Source organism: Mus caroli, unplaced genomic scaffold (assembly GCF_978045245.1).
Source record: "Mus caroli unplaced genomic scaffold, Mus_caroli_1 scaffold_4, whole genome shotgun sequence".
Classification (NCBI taxonomy): Eukaryota; Metazoa; Chordata; class Mammalia; order Rodentia; family Muridae; genus Mus; species Mus caroli.
Window position 1 is genome coordinate 24,960,591 of NW_028227259.1, and position 22,911 is coordinate 24,983,501.

At 44.1% G+C, this 22,911-nt stretch overlaps 1 protein-coding gene and 1 pseudogene across 1 annotated transcript; one reads left to right on the forward strand and one right to left on the reverse strand.

Moving 5' to 3' along the window:
• Positions 1 to 270: 270 nt before the first annotated feature.
• On the reverse strand, positions 271 to 4,479 carry LOC147005027 (disks large homolog 5-like). Its single transcript, XM_085836133.1, has 5 exons — positions 4,341 to 4,479; positions 3,195 to 3,354; positions 1,831 to 1,974; positions 1,015 to 1,198; positions 271 to 517 (listed from the first exon to the last, which is right to left on the reverse strand). Exons 1-5 carry the CDS (start codon positions 4,477 to 4,479, stop codon positions 341 to 343), a joined length of 804 nt encoding a protein of 267 aa, XP_085692259.1. The 3' UTR covers positions 271 to 340.
• A 3,562-nt stretch (positions 4,480 to 8,041) lies between these two features.
• On the forward strand, positions 8,042 to 11,923 carry LOC147005028 (chromatin remodeling regulator CECR2 pseudogene; annotated as a pseudogene).
• Positions 11,924 to 22,911: the final 10,988 nt, after the last annotated feature.

Consider the following 22,911-nt stretch of genomic DNA (forward strand, 5'->3'; position numbering starts at 1 on the left):
ATTTTTTGCATAAGAAATAGAATTTTAAAAAAAAGGTTTTACAATTTCAATTAATATAGAGATAAAGGCAAAAATAAACAATGAAATAAAAGAATAAGAACATATAACTTCTAAATAACATAGCAACAACTCTAAGAACAAAAAATGAAAACTTCAAACAAAACTATAAAAAAATTATTGTTCATCTTTTTTCTGCACTTTTAGCAGCACAGACCTATAGCCTGTTACTCCTCTTGGACATTTGTTAGCAGTGCAGTCACCTCCGTTCTCTGCCAAGAGGAATTATCTGAAGAGAAAAGGGAATAACACCCTGAATCAGCCATGGCTTCCTAGTTAGGGCCTATTCCCACTCAGGACATGTGATATAAAGAGATTCATCTGAGGAAGATTCATCTGAGGAAGATTCTGGATGCTGGAGATCAGGGTCAGCAGGGGCCTCCTGGCATGACAACGCATTTTGCAAGATGGTCTCTTCTTTAGCTGTGGCCAATCCCAGCTCTCTAGCAGTTTCTGAGACCTGGGAAAGGAAGGCAGTTACTAAGACACAGGAATGGTGGGGAAAGGCATGGCAGCTGTCAGACCTTTATCTCCCACTACCTCATCTTTACTGGACAGTCAACATTAATATGCTAACTGAAATTACTGATGTGAAATCTGCAGATAGGACCCAGAATTCACTCAAACCTCCACATAGCATTCCACCTATCTGAAGACATGCATGCAAGAATGTGACATGTTATTCACCTGTCACCCTGAGTGGACAGAAGACTAAAGCAGAGTTGAAAGGTTCACTTGCCAGTGATAATAGTGCCTCCAAAGAGGCTAATTCAGAGTCTCACAAGAGGCTAACTTCCCAGAATACTTGTGTGAAAAAAGAGCAAAGAACAGCTACATTCCATGAGGAGGGCGGCTGCTTGGAAGTATGGATTAGAAAGTTGGTGGGAGGAAGCAAAGATAGATTCTATTGTGCCAATTATCAGATAGTCATAGCCTGGCCGAATTGTTTGTCCCTACCTGATGTTCTTTAGTCTCCAGGTTGTTGGTCTTCTCCTGTTCTTCTGTACCACTCAGGTTCAACTCCATCAAACATTGACGAATGACGGCCCAATCAGCCAGTACTTCCTTCTTCTCCTGCTGCAATATTGCCAACTTCTTCTTTATAAGGTTCTTCTCCAGCAGGAGCCGGCTGTGCAGGTTACTGGAAACACACTCTGCATGGTAAGTTCCTGCAGCCTCCTCCTCCCATTTCTACTTACAGGTCCCATTAACCTGACATGTACCGTGATTCCTGTGAAGACCTAATACAATCCACCAGGATACATCCATGACAGCTGTACAAACAGCAAATAGCCATTTCATGGAAGAAGAAATTTGTGCTGCAGTCCAAACACCAAAAGGGTCCATGTTTTTCCAAAAGAAACAGGGATCTCCATCTACTCATGACAGCCCATGCATTGGGACAATACCAATTAGTAGGGTGCAACTACAATCAGGGTAGTCATTAGAACCAAAGGGAGGGCACTCTATCCTCATATTACACCTCACTTAGCTCTGTAAAACCCTGCCTGAGCCCCAGAGGCCCAGTACAACATAATAACCTTCTGATGATCTGAATCACTTGTCTGTTTAGAGGCTCCTGAGGATGCCTGGAGAACACTGGCAGTGGTAACAGTCTCCTAGAGACCTAGGAAAACTGAGTCCAAAAATCCAAGGGACACTGATGCCTAAAAAGCATAAAGTATAGAACCAGACCTGCAGTCTCCCGACCAGAAACAAAGGAAGGCAGAAATGGCCATTTCACAAGTGTTGGCCTCCCAGACAAGTACTTACCGGTAGAAATTTATCTCCTTCATGAGCTCCTGCTTGTTCTCTCGGGCCTCCATGTTCTTGTTCTCTAATTCATGTAGGAATGTCATGATCTCCTTCTCCTTTAATTTCAGTTCTTTATAGTGTCCATTTGGCCTGTGGTAGGGACTGGCCCCAGGAAGACAGAACTCCATAAACTTAGGCTTTTAGTAACACATGAACTCAGGCTGGGTCCTGGACTACTGCAGCCATGGAAACCACACACTGCATTCTAAATGCTGGGATTTTCTTAACCTTGGGAAACTGGCTATCCTGGTCCCTGAACACCAGAAGCTAGGCATCTAGATTGAGGGTGCCCTGGCTCCCTGCGTTATTCAGTAGGTCTGAAGGGCAGACTAAGCAGTTATGTTCTCAGGGGTCTAGGCTACAGGTCTTTACCCACCAAACAGCTGTGATGGTTTTTCCCCTGTTTCCATAAAAGGGATTCTAAATCCTGGATACCTAATACTGTAGAGACAGTTATTATATATAATTCTGGAGATGAGTCCAGACATCACCACAGATTTATAATCTGCCCCAAAAATACAAAAGTACTAACACATGTGACAACATAGTCAAAGTGCAATGCTATTTAAAGTGGGGACTACCAGGCCTCAGGACCCACCTCACCTGGATACTCTTAGGTAAGTAAATCCTCAGGCCAAAACACCTACCCCTAGATTCCAAATTGTGGAGAGAAATAAAAACATACAAAACATATTCACAGGTCTGTACCTGTGCATGCACATAGACTCACAGACTTAGACCTATACACAGGATGGAGAAACAAAGAGTGAGAGAATGAAAGAGAAAGAGAGACAGAGACAAAGGGAACACAATGAGAGGTAGAGTAATGCATGCAACATTACTGCCTCAGAGTATAAGGCACACAGACAAAGAGGAACAGGCATGAACTTCAGGCATTCTAATCAAGCACTGAGAAGAACCATGTGGGACCAGGCCCCTCCAGCTGCTACCTGGAGGTTCCAACACTCTGTCACCTTCGAAACAAGTAAAAACACAACTACAAACTCCCATCACCTAGCAACCTCCTGTCAAAGGCTTTCCAAATGAACCCTAGGAAATCATCACTGCCTCTATCCCTGAGTTCTTCACTCAGACTCCAAGTTCCTCTTTTCAAGTGGAGGGAGCAGAAGAGTCTATTTCCCTTCTCGCTCCTGACAAAACTTCAGGTGTGGCCACTCCTCTAATAAGTATTTAGGGGCATGAAGTGAGGCCCAGTTATATTCTGGTGGTATAGCTTCCTAGAACCCACCCCTTTAAAAGCATAAGATGAAGGAGGTATTGCAGACCCCGGAATGACACCACAGGTATGGAGCAACGTATACCTCTTGTTCATGGATCCCTCGGTCACATAGATCAGGCGATCTCTCAGCTCATTTGTCTCCTGGGTAGTGAGCTGGATCTCTTTGATCAGCTCATTCTCTTCCTTCTCAAACTGCTCCTTGCTCATGACAGGTATAGGGGATGATGTCTGTTTGTGAGCCACTGTAGGTAGATGAATATGAGAATATTTGATGTGAGAATGCAAAGAGTGTGGACTTACCAAAGAGAAGGAAAAAGGCCTGTAACCTAGTGACACCACCAAGAGATTGGTCCCAGCATGAGATTTCTTCTGAGTGGATCTCATTTCTACCATCACTCTAGAGAGATCAGGTGATGTAAGTAGCCAGATGTATCCTCATTCCCCCTTAAACGTGCTTATGAGGACCAGAGAGATGTCTTCTTCAGGGTACAACTTGGCTTCAGAGCCCTGAGCCCTGTGGTTTCACAAGTCAGACTACAAATTCACTATCACAAGTATTTTAGATCTTGGAGATGCTCAGATATCCTACCTGTTACTCTAAGCCAAGGAATTTGTTTAATAAGTCAGGCAGGGGGAGAATATGTTTATCACAATGATCAACTTCCCCCCTGAAACACAAAACATCCCAGAAATAAAAATAGAATCCCCCTCTGGGTCTATCAACTGCTTGTTCTTTGTTTACAGTATAGAAATGGCTGCCACCCACAATTGGTGATAAAGAAAGGTAAGGTAGGAACTGTCACAAACAGGAGGTCAGAGTAGTTCTGAGAACATGACATCATGGTCTGGAGCACCATTCTCTCCCTGTGACTAATGTCAGATAACTACAGGAGCTTAAAGAAGCCATGGACTGAAGTGCAGGTATTCCCTCCCTCAATCTGGCATAGCTTAGACCTGCTGTCACTCCTGATGGTCTCATTCTGTCCCCAAGTAACACCCACAATACCCAGTGCAAGTCAAGACTTGAAGTTCATAGCCCAACAGCTTTGACCTTGCCAACTCCTGCCTTAGGGGATGGAAAAGTACTGTTCTGAAATCCTTGATGATTCAAGAAATGTGATAACCATGGAAGTTTTTTTGCTACCCAGAGTCTCCAGTTCCACATTACTAGAAAGGCCAGCTCAGGCCACCCTACCAGGAAGCTCAACATCCACTTCCCAGGACTTACTCCACATTCGCCAAGTCCACCTACTTCGTCCTTCATTACTCTCAGATGGAACGCCAGCATCCTTCCTCCCCTCTCTGGTCTCTCTCCCATCCACATTGGTTCTCTGAAAAAGTCTACCAAGTCGGGCAAGCAGGGCCATCACTGCAATGTCCAGTCTCTGACTGAGAAATCTCAGTCAGCTTGTTGTAACTACAACACTGGTGACATCACAGAGGTTGCTTAGAACTCTCCAGGAGACAATAGAATGTCCAAGAAAGGACTGCTGATGTCATGGACTACATATAGCCTTTGGTTCCCTGCTAATGTTCTCACTGTATTGACAGGAAGCTGAGCTGCTCTTTCCTGGGGCATAGCCATTGAGCACATCCTCCTTCCAAAGCCAGGGTTTGCTCTAGGCTTGATTGGCCACACCTAAGTAATTCCTATGTATCTAACTCTGTGTTTTCTTTCCAAACCCTTCTCAGAAATATCTCATCCTACCTTAAATTTTCCTCAATCAGCAATAGGAGCCATTAAAACTTAGTGAGAAATCATACCAGTTTGAATATGCAGCCAAAATCTACTCCTGTCTAATCATATACAGGTGCATGAAATCTCATCCATGCTGAGCCTTCAGGGCTGGTTGCAGTGTGGGTGCGTGTTAGGGACCACACTCATGAAGCCTTGTGTTTAGCATTTGAAATTTGCCCCAAGATCCCTTAGGAGGGAGACATGCAGTCATCATGCTTCTGACAACATTCTAGAGATCTTTTGGCAAAGGAAACTGAAATATGGAGCCACCAATGTGTGACCATCAGATTGTGTGGGGGCTTTTCTCACTGCACCAATCTCACCGATCAGTATTGCTTATAGCCCTCTGTGTGCTAGACCATGAGTTTCTGTATGAAATAAATAATATATTCAACAGAGGTGCGGATGTGCAGGCAGAAAGTATAGGGTAATACTATAGACATAGGTTAGTTGACTGGGCAAGGTCCTAGCATCTTGTATTTGGGTTCATGTTTGGCCCCACAAACCACACAAAACCCAATTTCCGTCAAACATGAATGATTCATTAAATGCAGACCCTAAAGTTGATTGATCAGAACCATTGCTCAGGATTTGTGCCTGAGCCATAGCTCAAAAAATCTATCTTTGTTAACTTATAAAGACAGAAAACAAAAACAAAACCAAACCAACCAACCAAACAAAAACAAATGAAAAAACAAAATTAGTTCATTTAAAGTTAGGGAAGTATCCAGTGCTCTGTTCGGATCAGGCCGTTTTAGATATAACTGCATATTGACCCTTAATTTGAGGGGTCCCATGGAATGGTTTATGTACCATTGTAAGATTAACAAACCTCATACAGAACACAACAGAATGTGGACACCATGACTTTGCTGAGTCAAGTTGTTTTCTCTGTTGATGATTGGCTGTCATATGACAGCAACTATCTGAAATAGGGGGCAGACATAGAAATCAATGACTTTTGCTATACTGTGCTGTACATGCCTTAGCATTAGATTATCCAGGTCTCTCACAATGACTAGTTATGTTTCCACAGTACTTGGAGGCCCCACTTGGAAGCTCAAATATAGGAAAGTGGAAGCAGAATTGTCTGAGCTCAAGGTTAACTTGGTCCACATGGGGTATTTGAGACCCTGTTTCAGAAAACAACACTGAATCACACACTACATCAAAGGCCTCACTTACCAAGTCTTGTCTATTATAAAGAACTTACCATTCTCCCCCTTCCAGTCTTTCTTTCTGGGAAGATGGAGAAGTGAGAATGATCTTTCCATTCTAAGGACTATTTTCTCTGTTTCCCTTAGCCCACATTAGGCAAAAATGAAAGTGAGTATCATCATCTGAACAACTGATTAATATCCACTGCTGGTAGCGTGATACGGTGCTGGTGACAACCTTATCTTCCTTTAATGTTGCTGACCCAGCAGGAAGTATTAAGTGCTGAGGCCAAAGCTCAGAGAACCTTTCAAGGGGCTAGACAGAAGCCATCAGAGACTCTCCACATCCTTGTCCTGAGATGAAATCCAGGAAAACAATGTGAACTTGGTGGCCAATTTACCATACATCAAACTTCTACCTCCACCTTTCTATGTTCAGTACAGGAATGTGTGCACGCACCTCCATGTCAGATTGATCTTGATATATGTCCCAGGGCGCAGACTATTTAGAGAGTTGGTTGTAGTCAAGCAGTTGGTGCCCTCAGTAAGATGTGAAGACTATCAATAATAAGTGACCACACTGTATTTGTTTAAACATTAGTTAAAAATTGAGCATATCTGAGGAATTGGACACCAGCTCTGCGTCCTGGTCTTTTTGTGCCTATACCTTGCTCAAAAGGAAGGTGGGAGGACAACTTGGGTTCCTCTGCATGGATAGAGTGAGGTGAAATCGGCACCGACCAGTATGAGACACAGTGCTGAAGCCCTTTATTTCAAGTAAAAAACACATTCTCTGTCCTCCTTGAAAGTGCTCCTGTTGAGGCCATGGACCTTGTATAAACATGCTAACATCATGCAGACATCTTTCCTAATGATACAAAGTTCTCTCTGGTAAGGCTTGCCCCCTTACCATATCTGTAGGAAATTTGTTACATGGCAGCCGTCAGTCTATTTCATGCTTTTGCCATAATATGCTTCCAAGTTGTGATGGTTTGTATACTCTTGTACCAGAGAGTGGCACCATTTGGATGGGTAGCATTGTTGGTATAGGTGTGACCTGTTTGCAGTAGGCATGTCACTGTGGGCGTGGGCTTAATACTCTCATCCTAGGTGCCTGGAAATGGGTCTTTTACTAGCAGCATTTGGGTGAAGATGTGGAACTCTCAGCTCTGCTCTTGCCATGCCTGTGTGAATGCTGTCATGCTTGATGATAATTGACTGAACCTCTGAACGTGTAAGCCCGCCCCAATGAAATGTTTTTATAAGTCTTGCCCTAGTCATAGTGTCTGTTCCCAGCAGTAAAACCATAACTAAGTCAGATGTTGGGACAGCCATTGAGGGAGGGGGCAAGCATGTGCCTGTTTGAGTGAGTTTGCAAGCTACTCCCCCAGTGCACTACCCTTGTCCTGGCCTGCCTCTGCTTGAGCTCTTGCTAAGCTGAGGGAGCTGCCATTTGCTGAGTGAGAGGCGCTACCCCATGGACAGAGTTGGAGCTAGCAAGCAAGATTGAAACAAGCAAGAGTGAGTGAGTAATCACAGCAGGGAGATGTGCCCAGAGGAAGGCTGCATGGCCATGCTGGGCATGCTCTGCTCCTGGTGGGAAGTCCCAGCCATTGCACAATTCTGCTTGTTCTTTCACAAGTCGTTATGCCTGCTCACCTTTGAGATCGAGGAGTTAGAGGCAGCTCTTCACAGAGATGACTTGGTATTTATCAGTGATCTGATTGCCTGCCTGCTTCAAGGCTGCTATTAGCGAAGAGGTATCACGTCTCAGACATTCCACAGCTACTTGGAAGATATTGTTAACTAAGGTTGTGAGCTTGAAGAAGGAAAGCCCAATCCTCTGAGAGATCCCAGTTTTCAAACCTTCCTCTGCGTACATGAGTAGAGATCCTGCATCTCCTCTGTGATTACCCGCTTGTTGCAGATGATGTCTTTGATCTTCTCAAGGGTCTGGATGCAGACAGTCTCTGAGTTGAACCTCTAGGTGAAGACAATTCAGGTGCACTGTACTGGTACTTCTATGGGACACAAATGTACAAAGAAGACCTAGTACACGGAAGGTCCAATGGAGAACTCTCCTTGAGCAGGGAAAGTGAAAGGCAAAAAAAAAAAAAAATGTCTCAAATGTTCCAGGAAAAACAGACAAAAGAAGAGGAAGGCCTGCAAAACGAAAAAAAAAAAAAAAACTACAGGAGGAGATTATATCCAGTGAAAAGCAGGAAGAAAACTCCTTGACGTCTGACCTACACAAAAGAAATGGATCCGGAGGGGCAGGCCAAGGTACTTGGTGGATCCTGTGTCTAACAGAAGAATGGAGACAGGTTACTGAGAGCTTCCTGAGAGCCGACCTCTCTCCAAGAGCAGCAACTCTACAAGCTCCTTAGCAGGACTTCCTGCCTGAAATCTGCAACATGATTGCTCAGAAGGGAAAATGTCCACAGGGCACAAAGCCAGAGCTGCAACACAGGTTTATATCTGTCCACCTGCCCATCCAATTCATCAAGCTAGAGGAAACTCCCATGCTCACCAAGATAGAAAAACAGAAGCACAGGGGGGAGGAGGAGGAATGACCGATCTTTCTTGCAGTGCAGAAGAAGGAGCAAGATCAGATGTTAAAGGAGGAGAGAATGCAGGAAAAGGAGGAAAAAGGTCAAGGCAGTGGAAGTCTGGGCTAAGAGGAGAAAGCTCAGGGAAGAATGAGCATGGCTATTGGCTAAAGGCAAGGAGCTACCCCCAGAACTTTCCCATTTGGATCTGAATTCTCCTATGAGGGAATGGAAGAAGACCAAGGACCTCTTTGAATTGGATGACGATTTCACAGCCATGTAAAAGTTCTAGATGTGGCAAAGGCTCACAAGGATTCCTGGCCCTTCTTGGAACCTGTGGATGAATCTTATGCCCCCAACTATTACCAGATTATTAAGACCCCCATGGATATTTCAAGCATGGAGAAGAAATTAAATGGAGGTTCATAGTTTACCAGGGAGGAATTTGTAAATGTCACGAAGACCATGTTCAAAAATTGCCGAAAATACAATGGTGACAGTAATGAATATACCAAGATGTCTGACAATTTAGAGCAGTGTTTCCATCGGGCCATGACAAAACACTTTCCTGGTGAAGATGGAGACACAGATGAAGAATTTTGGATCAAAGAGGATGAAAAATGCTAAAAAAGAAGGAGTCAGTCTGGTAGAAATAGTGGAAGCCATGTTTGGACTCTCTCAAGAAACACAGAAGTGTAGAGCAGGAAACAGCCACCAGTAAAGAATGGGGGAAAATCATTGCCCACAGCACACTGAGCTGCCTCCTCAGGGGACAATCAGAGCAGCAGTTCCATAAACTCCCTCCAGAGGTCCGCACATCAAATGGCCAAGGCTTTTCTTGCCCCCTGCATTGTGGTAGGGTGCCTAGTCACGCATCCCTTTTAAACCAGATGAAGCCAGCAGCACCAGGAACGTTTGGCTCTCTTCAAGGATCAGAACCCATCAACTTACATGGCTCCTCTTGAATTCTAGAGGTGCCCCCAGAGGAGCCCTTGCAACACCCAACCTTTGCTATACAGTCTCCAGTTGGAATTAGCAACCATTGGGGATCCCTGCTCAGTGCTTCAGACCTTTCCAATATGGTGTCACATGTCCCATCCTTACAGCTTGGGCAGATGAATTGTCCCAGTCAAGTTGGAAACATGTATCCACCAGCTCCATTCCAGGCAGGATTTATTCCTTCTAGGCATGGTGGGACTCCAGCCCGACCCCCAGACTTTCCTGAAAGGTCTGAAATTCCTCCCGGTCATATTTATCATTCATACAAGTATCTAAATCGAGGACACCCTGCTGTTTGGAATGGGAACCATGGTACTGTAAACCCTGGATGTTTGGGGCCAGTTGAGAATCCCCACCTGGGTTCAGGAACCTCTCACCACCCTCATACCATTGGTCATGTGATGGATGGCCAAGTGATGAGACAACCTATCCCACCAAACCAGTGGACTAAACAGTCAAGCTTTCTACCTCATGGTGTTCCTTCTTCAGGGTATATGCAGCCACCCTGTAAGTCTGATGGACGTGGTTTGCAGCCACCTCCAACTCCAGCACCAAGTCCTGGATTCAGAGGGCCCTCCCAGGTGCCCCGGGGGGCACAAGTAGGGGAATCCATGATGGACAGCCCTGAAATGATTGCCATGAAGCAGCTCCCCTCCGGAGTCTTTCCCCCAGGTATGCCTTACCACCCCCCTCCAGCGCACTCCTCCCCAATACCTGGTCCCTCTCCAAAGGTAGCTCATTCGTCATCAGTATGTGTGTCAGAGCCCTAGACTGCATTGGACAACCCTGGGAGTACACAGGAGATGACTGAAACACAAGAGCCTGAGGAAGACCAAGAGCCTTTGTCTGGACATGAAGAGAAAGCAGCAAGCATTTGTTCTTCAGAGGGGGTATACCTCAAACAACTACTTCACCCTGCACCTCCCTTGCAAGCCAGCGGTACCAGGCAAAGCTCACCACAAGAAAGGGAAACAGAGGACCTCCGACTCAATAGTGATGCTTCAGACTCTGCAGACACTTCTAACACATCAAAGAACAAGAACACCTGGCCTTTGGACAATAGCTACAGCAGCCCAGCTGTGCAAGGCTGTTTGAGAGACTTCTCCATAGTGGCAGAGATGGGGAATCTACCTGAAAATGAGGTCCTTGGTGAAGCATCTCCCTGTAGGTCAGAGGGGAAGGGCCTTGATGGTAGTGGTCCAGAAAAGCCAATCTGCCCCAGGGGTAAAACATTGCAAGAAGCCATGCTATGCATAGGACCGAATGCTACTACACCTCTTTGCACAGATCCCGGTTGCATGGCTGGCAAGGTGAACCAGTTTTCTCCCTTATACATGCCTGGCATAGAATACTCTAACTCAGCTACACAGTACTCTATGAGTCCAAGTTTGCAAGGCTTGGGCTCTATGATGGGAGGAAAGTCCTCAGGATCACAGCCTCAGTCCTTTCCTCCCAGGGGGTTCCAGGATAATGGTCCCCACCCTGGACTCTTTCCTAGGTACGATCCTCAGCAAGGAATGAGATATACCTACCAGCCTTCTTCTCTGCCTTCCTACCACCCCTATCAGAGGACTCCTCATTATACATGTCCACAGGGCTTTTCTGATTGGCAGAGATCTCTCCCTTCCCAGAGAAGCCCAAGTGGACCCCCAGGGAGTCACCCTCCATGCTCCCTCTTCCCAGAGAAGAATGTCCTGTCTAGTCTGCAAGGTTGTGAGACACTAAATTCTGCCTTAACTCCTCCAACTCAAATGGATGCAGTGACTGCTAAGGTTGTTCCTCCTGATGGACACAATTCTGGTCCAGAAGAAGAAAAGATGGACGAATCTGTGGAGAGGCCAGAGAGTCCCCCAAAATTCTAGATCTGGACAACCATGATGCAGCTCCCAAGTGGCAGAACTCACTGTCAACCAGTGTCTATCTTTATGGAACTCCACCACCATCTCTGAGTTCAGGAATGACTTTTGGTTCATCTGCTTTCCCACCCCACAGTGTGATGCTGCAGACAGGGTCTCCATACACTCCTCAGTGATCAGCCAGTCATTTTCACCCCAGGGCATACCCATCCTCTGTGCCTGCCCATCCACATCCCCACCCAGTAGCCACCCAACCCAATGGCCTCTCTCCAGAGCGTTCCCTCAACTTCTGTCACAAAGAGGGCCTAGGTCACTTTCAGGCTTCGATGATGGAGCAAACTGGCACTTGAAGCAGATTAAGAGGCACATTTCAAGAAGTACACAGACCAACGGGATTGCAAATGCATCCAGTCCAGTCACAGTCCTTATTCCAAAAGACCTGGGCGCCTGTGGAGTCACCAGAACAGTTGCTGACTCGTAAAATCCCAATACTTCCTCTGGATCAGAGCTAGTCTAGGGAGGACCTAAGCCCTAAGGAAGTGGACGGCTGCTTGTGGAGACCATAAGTCAGGCCTGGCGGATTTGGAGGAATGAATGCTGTACATCTCTGTCCTGTCTTCCGGTTCCACCTCTTCACTGTGAATCAAGCCTTCCTCAGAGCTGAACAGTATAAGCCTTAGGTGCATACTCTTTAGATAACTGGCTGGCCTGTAGCTGGGATCATCTGCACAGCTGACAAACTTACCCACAGCAATATACCTGGAGTTCTTGCTGGCTTCTCCAAATCCCAAGACTCTTGTCCAGGGAAAATCAATTTAAACTTGGGTGGAGTGTACATGTAATGCTGGAGTGGTGCCTTTAAACTTTCATGAGCAGCTAATCTCAGGTATATATTTGGTGAAGGGACTACTTTAGTATTAATGTTTTTGGAGCTGGTCCAGTTTACAGAAGTTTCATGTTGCCAAATTAAAATTATTATTTTTTTTTGTGGTGACTGTATTGTATATATAGTGGGACAGTCAGGTGGGTACATGGAGGAGTTGGGAGTCCTTCCCCGATATGGCCAGCATACTGTACTGGAAGATTCTCTGTCTTTGTACAGTCAGGTCTCACTGAATGCCTGAGGAACGAGGAGAAGAGATCCAGAAGGCTGCAGCTTATATATTTCCCTTAACTTGTTTCCTCTGCAGCTGGCCTCGGAGACAACATGTCCTCCTCAGCATTCATTTCACAGTTGATTGGACGGTGCTGTCATGGGGCTTTACTGGGTGTTGCAGCCATAGGACAGGCTGCTCTCACTCTGGTGGCCTAAGTTCTGGACTTGGGAAAGCATGTCCCTTCCTGCTTTTCCACCAGCTCTACCAGATAGTTGTAAGCCAGGAATTTGGCTCTAGAGTGTTTTACTTATCAGAAGATAAAGTGGCTTCTTCATGGGCCTGTCAGGCCTGTGATCTAGAAGGCATCAAACAACACTTTCTAGCACAATCACATTTTGTGAAAGTGACTACTCAGGTTTCTTATGTATGTTAGTCCCAAGAAAGAAATTGCACAGGTTTGAAAAAAAAAAAAAGACAGAAGTTGGTACCAGGGAATGGGGCATTTCTGGGATAGGACTGACCATGCTTTCATTTGAAGAATGTAGATTTAGGGACTTTGGATTTGGAACACAGAGGAATGCTTTAAAAGTGGCTTAATGGGTCATCCTAGTAGGAATATGGAAGACTTTGTTGCTGGGAGTTATTTGAACTGTGTTGACCTGGCCCAAGAGATTTCAAAGGAGAAGAATTTCAGAATGTGGCAGAAAGACTGTTTTTGTCATATTTTGATGAAGAATGTGGCTAGTTTTTGTCCTAGACTGACAAGTCTGCCTGAGACTAAGGTGAAGAGCCTCAGATTAATTGCATTGACAAGGGAAGTTTCAGAAAAGCCCAGCAGAGACTTTGTTCTCTGGTTAAGTCTTAGAAAGATAAGTTTTAACAAGCATAGCAAGCTTAGAAAGGAAAAATATAAAATACATGGTTTGAGTATTAAAGGGGCACCAGGACGTGAAATGGAGCAAAATCCTATGTTAGGAGATAACAGATTAAGGAAGTGGGACCTTGGGGTCAGACTCTACCCATCTAAATTAGATTCAGGCATGGTGATGCACACCTTTAATCCCAGGAGACAGGCATGTTGATCTATGCCTTTCAAGGTCAATCTACAGGGCAAGAACCAGGATAGCCTAGCTTAGGCAGTGAAGGATTTGGAAAACAAAGCCAATGATAATGTAATAGTACAAGAGGGTCATGTTCTAGTTCCTGTAAGCAGCCGAACTGGGCACCTTCAGCCATGTGGCTCTGGCTCTAGACTTAGGAATGGAAGGAACTACTGGGACATTTGATTCGGGTTAGCTGGAGCTAAGATATTAGCAATGATTAAGAAGAGACCAGCATCACTGAATTGAAATATGGGAATTGTTTTCTTAGAGCACAAAGAAGCTGTGTTTCAGAGACAGGCAAGGTTGTACTTCATGCAGCTTCTGGACTTGGTAATGTGGAAGAGTCACCCAGGTGGCACTGGTTTGGAAGGCATGAGGTGTCATGAAGAACAGCTGATGCTTGGCATTGTGAGAGATCATGGAAGACCATTGGAGAAGGTGTAGCCTCAGCTGTAGTTGATGGCCCAGGACTGAGGGTGTCATGAAAAGGATTTGAGGCTTGGCACCATGAAGAGAGCCTATGAGAGGCTATTGGTGAAGCCTAGTTTGAGTGGAACACCCTTGTGTATTGGATTTGTCAGTACCATGGGATGATCACCAAGAACAGCAGCTGTAGTGGAGTGGATCAACCTGAACTTAGAGTGCTACAGAGGTCAGAGGTGGATAAGTGATGCCAGCCCTTAGGAGGAGCCCAAAAGTTCAAGTGGAATCCCAGACACTGAAACAAGAAGCTGTATCATTGAAATTACCTTGGAGACTCAAAGACGTTAAAAATGCCAGAGCCATGGTATACATGATAAGGAAAGCTCCTAAGAGGGAGTTGAACCAGCCGAGGATAATGCAGTTTTTTTGCAGTCAACAAAGATGAAAAAGGAGTGGAGATCTGAGGTCTGTTAACCTTATAAATTTCCACATCTATATGTTTCACATAAGACCTTTCAAATTCAAGGTCAATATGAACTATTATGTTTAAATCGGCTTGAGTAAGGGCAGCATTTCCAGTCCTTGTGCATGAGCTCTTTGTGTTTTTTTTTCATGGAGCTGGCCCTAAGAAATATCTAGCATACAGTTTTCAGCTGTTGTCCTGGTTGTTCTGTCATGGGGTGTGCATTTAATAAACCTTCCGTGTTTAACTGAATTCAGTGTTTCTTTGGATTGTTTGTTGACCCTTGGACATAAACACTTCCATTCAGCAGCACATAGGACACTGAGCCAAGGTCAAGAATGGTGATATCTTGCCATAAATTATGTGAGAAGGGGGAAGGGTAATTTATCCCTTATGATAAGGATCAGGGGTGGCTTGGTGCTTTTTAGGTTTCTTTTGCCTTTTAAACTGCTTCAAGACCCCATTTCTGATGTCCTAGGAATCATCGTGTTCCCATGATGATGCACTCAGACATGCCTGGAAACTACCAGGACACTTGTCAGAGAGCTTGATTTCTAAAAGAAAGGGATTATGGTTAATCTATGCTGCAGGATATTTGGTCACATTGTAAACCTCAAGATTGTGTTAATTCCTGAAAAAGAAAACGAAAAAAGAAAAACACCTTTTTATGGTGTAGCTCAGCCCTAGCACAGACCTGTAATCCAAGAGCTTTCTGTTCAGTGTACATTTTTGTCCTGTGGTTCATCCCTATCACTCACATATATTGTAAAGCAAATTAAAGTCAACACCATGTCCAGAAGTAGAGCAATTAACCAGTTGAAAGGGAATGAATATAATTAAACAAAAGGATGGCCTTTTTGGGGGAGGGGGGGTTGAGACAAGATGTCTCTGTATAGCACTGGCTGTCCTGGAACTCATTCTGTAGACCAGGCTGGCCTCGAACTCTGAAATCTGCCTGCCTCTGCCTCCCAAGTGCAGGGATTAAAGACATGAACCACCACTGTCTGGCCTGAGAAAGAAGGACTTTAACTTGATGGATATTTTAGACAGTATGGGGAGGGATAAAGACTGCTTTCCTACTGGGAGTTCATCAGGGTAGGAAGGTCAGCTAGGTGCTTTCACTGACTCTCTGAGCTGGCTACTGCCACTGAGTCTTCACTGGTAAAATTAAATGCCTGGTTTACGTGTGTGTTTTAAAAATGTATTTATTAATCATTCCATTGGGTTACATCTCACATGATATGCCACTTCCTGGTTACCCTCCACTAACCCCTCAAAATACATGTGCACTCTCAGCCCCCACTGTGCCTGGATGAGGATTCTCCTTCAACCACCCTCCCTTTCTTGACCTACTGATTGAGAAACCCCCTACACTGGAACATCAAACCTCCATAGGACCAAGGGCCTTGCCTCCCATTGCTTTCAGTTAGGCCATTCTCTGCTACAATGTATCTGGAGTTATAGATCCCTGCTTATACACTCCTGGGTTGGTGGTCTAGTGTCTAGGAGTACTGGGTGGTCCGGCCAGCAGATTTTGTTTTTCAATAGGATTCCATTCCCCTCTTCACCTCCAGCTTTTCTGCAAGCTCCTGCAATGAGTTCCCTGAGCTCAGTGTAATAGTTGGCTCCAATGGTCAGTTGCTGGCCACACCTCCCAAAGAAACATCACTCCAAGTTCCTGTCTGCAAGCACCTCTTGACCATAGGAACAGTGTCTGGTTTGGTGTCTGAAGACAGGATGGATCCCCAGGTAGGGAAGTCCCTGGACAGCCCTTCCTTCAGTCTCTGCTCCATTTCTTGTCCCTGTTCTTCCTTTTCTCAGGAACATTTCTTGGTTAAAAACTTTGAGATGGGTGGATGGCACAATTCCTTGACAGAGAGCATTGGCAGGGGTTGCCTTTGGGTTTGGGGGACATGGGGGAGGCATACCTATCTATTGGAGGTGGTTTCTACAGGTTCTATCTCCCTGATGTCTGAGAGCCTCAAGGGTCTATTCCCTGTTCCTCATCCTTCCACTCCCCATGTAATTTTTTTTCAATTTCTTAACCTCCTGTTCCTCTCTCCAATCCCTTCCAGTACCTGATACTGCCTCCCTTATTTCCTCCCCTTCCTCTCTCCCTCCAAGGTCCCTCTCTTCCTCCCAGAATCTTCATTTTTCCCCCTTAATGCAGGATAGGGTAATGCCAGGACCAGGATTGGGAATGGGTGGGTTAGGGAGCAGGGGGAAGGTGGAGGAGATAGGGTATTTTCAGAGGGGAAACAAGGAAAGGGGATAACATTTGAAATGTAAATAAAGACAATATATAAAAAAAGGAAAGAAAGAAAGAACATGAGACCAGAATCAACTGACAAGGACACATGGGTTACCACAGAGTGCACAGGCACAGTGTGGGGCTGATCTAGGACCTATGTATTTATGTTATGGTTGTGTAGCCTGGCATTCTTGCAAGATTCCTAACAGTGGGAGCAAGGCTCTCTCTGAATGTTTTGCTTACTTTTTGGACCCTTTTCCTCCACTGACCTGCCATGTCTTGTCCAAGCCTTGATATGATAACATGTACTGAGTTTTATTGCCCCCTGTTATGCTGTATTTGGTTGATGTTCCTGGGAGGCCTGTGCTTTTCTGAGAGTAGTAGTGCTTCCCGGAAGGTAGATTTCAGGAAAGGGGAGGTGGAGGGGAGAGGGTTGGGGGAAGGAAAGGGACAGAATATACTATACGAATGAAAAATAAATAATTTGCCCTTCTGTTAAAATTTATTGAGGGAACACCCAACATCGTTCTCTAGACACACACACACACACACACACACACACACACACACACACAGAAATGAAAACCACAAAAAGTCAATGGTATAGTTTTTTCTTTTTTTAAATATTATTTTTTTATTTATTTTTTAATTTTTTATTTTTAGTGGATATTTACTTTATTTACATTTCAAATGCTATCCCGAAACTTCCCTGTACCCTCCCTCCCCCATGCTCCCCTACCCACCTACTTCCACTTCTTGGCCCTGGTGTTCCCTTGTACTGGGGCATACTTTGCAAGACCAAGGAGCCTCTACTCCCAATGATGGCCAACCAGGCCATCTTCTGCAACCTATACAGCTAGCAACATGAGCTCAGGGGTACTGGTAAGTTCATATTGTTGTTCTACCTATCAGGTTGCAGAACCCTTCAGCTCTTTGGTACTTTCTCTAGCTCCTCCAATGGGGGCCCTGTGTTTCATCCAATAGATGACTATGAGCATCCACTTCAGTATTTGCCAGGCACTGGCATAACCTCACATAAGTCAGCTATATCAGGGTCCTTTCAGCGAAATCTTGCTGGCTTATGCAATAGTGTCCGGGTTTGGTGGATGATTATGGGATGGATCCCACCTGGGGTAGTCTCTGGATGGACCATCCTTTTTTCTTAGCTCCAAAATTTTTCTTTGTAATTCCTTCCATAGATATTTTGTTCCCTATTCTAAAGAGGAATGAAGTATCAACATGTTGGTCTTGCTTCTTGATTTTCTTGTGTTTGGCAAATTGTATCTTGGGTATTCGAAGTTTCTGGACTAATATCCACTTATCAGTGAGGGCATATCAAGTGATTTCTTTTGTGATTGGGTTACCTCACTCAGGATGATATCTCCCAGATACATCCATTTGACCAAGAATTTCATAAATTCATTGTTTTTAATAGCTGAGTAGTAATCCATTGTGTAAATGTACCACATTTTCTGTATCCATTCCTCTGTTGAAGGACATCTGGGTTCTTTCCAGCATTTGGCTATTATAAATAAGGCTGCTGTGAACATAGTGGAGCATGTGTCCTTATTACCACTTACAATATCTTCTGGGTATATGCCCAGGAGAGGTATTGCTGGATCTTTGGGTAGTACTATGTCCAAGTTTCTGAGGAACTGCCAGACTGATTTCCAGAGTGGTTGTACCAGCTACCAATCTCACCAGCAATGGAGGAGTCTTCCTCTTTCTCCACATCCTTGCCAGCATCTGCTGTCACCTGAATTTTTGATCTTAGCTATTCTGACTGGTGTGAGGTGGAATCTCAGGGTTGTTTTGATTTGCATTTCCCTGATCAGTAAGGATGTTGAACATTTTTTCATATACTTCTCAGCCTCTCAGCCTCATGTACTTCCTCAGTTGAGAATTCATTGTTTAGCTCTGTACACCGTATTTTAATGGGGTTGTTTGTATTTCTGAAGTCCAACATCTTGAGCTCTTTGTATATATTGGATATTAGTCCCATATCAGATTTCAGATTGGTAAAAATCCTTTCCCGATTTGTTGGTGGTCTTTTTGTGTTATTGACAGTGTCTTTTGCCTTACAGAAGCTTTTCAGTTTTACGAGGTCCCATTTGTCAATTCTCGATCTTACAGCACAAGCCATTGCTGTCCTATTCAGGAATTTTCCCTCTTTGCCCATATTTTCTAGGTTTTCCCCACTTTCTCCTCTATAAATTTCAGTGTCTCTGTTTTTATGTGGAGTTCTTTGATCCATGTACACTTGAACTTTGTACAAGTAGATAAGAATGTATCAATTCGCATTATCTACATGATAATCACCAGTTGTGCCAGAACTATTTGTTGAAAATGCTGTCTTTTTTCCACTGGATGGTTTTAGATCCCTTGTCAAAGATCAAGTGACCATAGGTGTATGGGTTCATTTCTGGGTCTTCAATTCTATTCCATCGATCTACCTGTCTGTGGCTGTACCAATATCATGCAGGCTTTTTTTTTTTTTTTTTATCACAATTGCTTTGTAATACAGCCTGAGGTCAGGCAAGGTGATTCCCCCAGAGGTTCTTTTATTGTTGAGAATAGTGTTTGTTTCCTAGGTTTTTTGTTTTTCGAGATGAATTTGAAATTTGCCCTCTCTAACCCAGTGATGAATTGAGTTGGAATTTTGATGGGGATTGCATTGAATCTGTAGATTGCTTTTGCTAGATAGTCATTTTGGCTATATTAATCCTGCCAATCCATGAACATGTGAGATCTTTCCATCATCTGAGATCTTCTTCAGATTCTTTCTTCAGAGACTTGTCATGCAGATCTTTCACTTCCTTAGTTAGAGTCACACCCAGGTATTTTATATAATTTGTGATATTGTGAAGGGGTTTGTTTCCCTAATTTCTTTCTCTGCCCATTTATCCTTTTTGTAGAGAAAGGTCATTGATTTGTTTGAGTTAATTTTATATCCAGGTACTGCACTGAAGCTGTTTATCAGGTTTAGGAATCTTCTGGTGGAATTTTTAGGGTTACTTATATATACTAACATATCATCTGCAAATAGTGATATTTTGACTTCTCCATTTCCAATTTGCATTCCCTTGATCTCCTTTAGTCGTGGAATTGCTTTGCCAAGGACTTCAAGTACTATATTGAATAGGTAGTGAGAAAGTGGGCCGCCTTGTCTAGTCGCTGATTTTAGTGGGATTGCTTTCAGTTTCTCTCCATTTAGTTTGATATTGGCTAATGGTTTGCTGTAGATTGATTTTGTTATGTTTACGTATGGGCCTTGGGATCCTCATCTTTCCAAGACCTTTACCACGAAGGAGTGTTGGATTATGTTAAATGGTTTCTCAGCATCTAACAAAATGATCATGTGGATTTTGTCTTTGAGTTTGTTTATATAGTGGGTTACTTTGATGGTTTTCCGTATATTAAACCATCCCTGCATCCCTGGGATGAAGCCTACTTGGTCATGGTGGATGATTGTTTTGATGTGTTCTTGGATACGGTTTGGGAGGATTTTATTCAGTAATTTTACTTCAATATTCATAAGAGATATTGATCTGAAGTTCTGTTTCTTTGTTTAGTTTTTGTGAGGTTTAGATATCAGAGTAACTGTGGCTTCATAGAATGAATTGGGTAGAGTACCTTCTGTTTTTATTTTGTGGAATAATTTGAGGAGAGTTGGAATTAGGTCTTCTTGGAAGTTCTGATGGAACTTTGCATTAAACCCATGCATGGCAAATACAGAAGTTGATGCTCCTCACAGTCATCTATAAGAAGAAACACAGGGCCTCCAATGGAAAAGCTAGAGAAAGAACGCAAGGAGCTGAAGGGGTCTTCAACTCTATAGGTGGAACAACAATATGAACAAACCAGTATCCCCAGAGCTCATATCTCTAGCTGCATATGTAGCAGAAGATGACCTAGTCAGCCATCACTGGGAAGTGAGGCCCCTTGGTATTGTAAACTTTTTATGCCCCAGTACAAGGGAATGCCAGGGCCAAGAACTGGCAGTGGGTGGGTCGAGGAGCAGGGCAGAGGGAGGGAATATGGACTTTTGGGATAGCATTTGAAGTGTATATGAGAAAATATCTAATAATAATTAAAAATACATGCTTGGTGGAGACCTAAATGTCAGCTGTCAGATTGCGGTCTCCCACCACCTCAACAGGACAGTTAACACTGATCTATTAACTGAAACCATTGCTGTTATATACAAGCAGGGTAAAATGTCATACAACACTCACAAACACATGGGCTGACAAGCTACCACTCTGACTTCTATCTGTGGAAACCAAGAATTGGGCAATGGGAAGAGACCTCATTGCATAACAAGAAGAAAGGAGAAGCCCACATGCCCACCAGATTAATGACAATGAGAAGCACTCATTGGTATTTACATTTTGACTTTAACCCTACAAGGTTCTTCTCACCTCAAGTCACATGACCCTTGCATGACCTCTGTCCCAGGACCTAAAAGCAGCTCAGAGGTCTGCATAACATCCCATGTATCATGTACACTTGCATGAATGTGGCATGTTATTCATCTGTCAACCTTCCTAGACTTCAGATTAAAGCAAAGCAGCAAGGTCTACTTTCCAATGATTTCGTTTCTCAGAAGATGCTAACTTCTCTGAATATGTGAGTATAAAAAGAGAAATGAACATCTGCATTCCATGAGGTGGGCGGCTGTTTGAGAGTGTGGATTAGAAAGATGGTAGGGGAAAGCAAAGTGATTCCAATGGGGCAAATGTTGACAGACAGTATTAGCCTGACTGAGCTGCTTGTCCCTACCTGAAGTTGTTGGGTCTCAAGGTTGCTGATGTGCTCCTGTTCGTCTTTACCATTCAGGTCCAAGTCAACCAAATATTTCTGAATGAGAGCCCAATCAATCTCTCTTTCCTTCCTCTCCCAACCAGTGTGAAGGACATCTTAATAAGATTCTTCTCCAACAGGAGCCGGCTATGTAGGTTTCTGGAAACACCCTCTGCATAGTAAGATACTGCAGCTCCATCTTCTCATTCCTATGTACAGGCCCATTAACCCCACCAGGACCCTGGCTCCCATGAAGACCTAATACAGTCCATCTCAATAAATCCATCACAACTGCACAAACAGCAAACAGCCATTTCAAAGAAGAAGAAATTTTTGCTGCAGCCCAAACACCAAAAAGGTCTCATGTCTCTCCAAAAGAAAGAGGAATTTCCATCTATCCATGACTTCCCAATGCACTAGGGCAACATCAATTAGTAGGGTGCAAACACCATCAGGGTCAATCAGTAGACCCAAAGTGAGGGCATTCTATCCTTGTGTTATATCACACTCAGCTCTCTAAAGCACTGCCTGAGAACCATGCTCTCAGTACTGCATGATAACCATGCACAATCACTCTTCTGTTGAGAGGCTTCTAAGGATGCCTGGACAATGCTGGGAGGGGTAACAGTCTCTTACAGATTTATGAAAACTGAGTCTATCATTCCAAGGCACACTGATGGCTGAAAGTAGAAGGGGTAGAACCAGAACTGCAGACTCTCCAGTCCAGAAACCAAGGAAGGTCGAAAATGCCATTCCACTATTGATTGTCTTGCTAACTGGTACTTACTTATAGAAGTTTATCTCCTTCTTGGGCTCCTGGATGTTCTCTCAGGCCTCAATATTCTCCAACTCTAAGTTGTTCACAGAGAACATAACCTGGTTCTTTAATGTCAGTTGTTCATAGAAGGGTTTTAGCCTCTGGAAGGGCCTAGTCTTAGGAAGACAGAACTCCATGAACATGGGCTTGTAGGAACACATTATTCAGGCTGAGTCATGGACTACCCCAGCCATGGAAAGCACATTCTGTATTCTATATACTTGGATGATCTTCAGCTTTGAAATATGATATCCTAGTCCAGGACAGCAGAAGCTAAGCATCAAGATGGAGTGTTCCATGGCTCTCTGTGTTCACTCGGTTGGGCTGGAGGGTGCAGTCTAATCATTTATATTCTCAAGAGCCTAGGCCACAGGTCTTTGCCCACCAGAAACCTGTGATTATATTTTTTCCTGTTTTCACAACTGGGGTTGTAAATCCTGAATAGCTTATACCATAGAGACAGACCTTACACATTATCCTGGAGATGTGATCAGACATCACCACAGCTTTTAATCTGCTCAAGGGATACAAGTGTGTGGACAA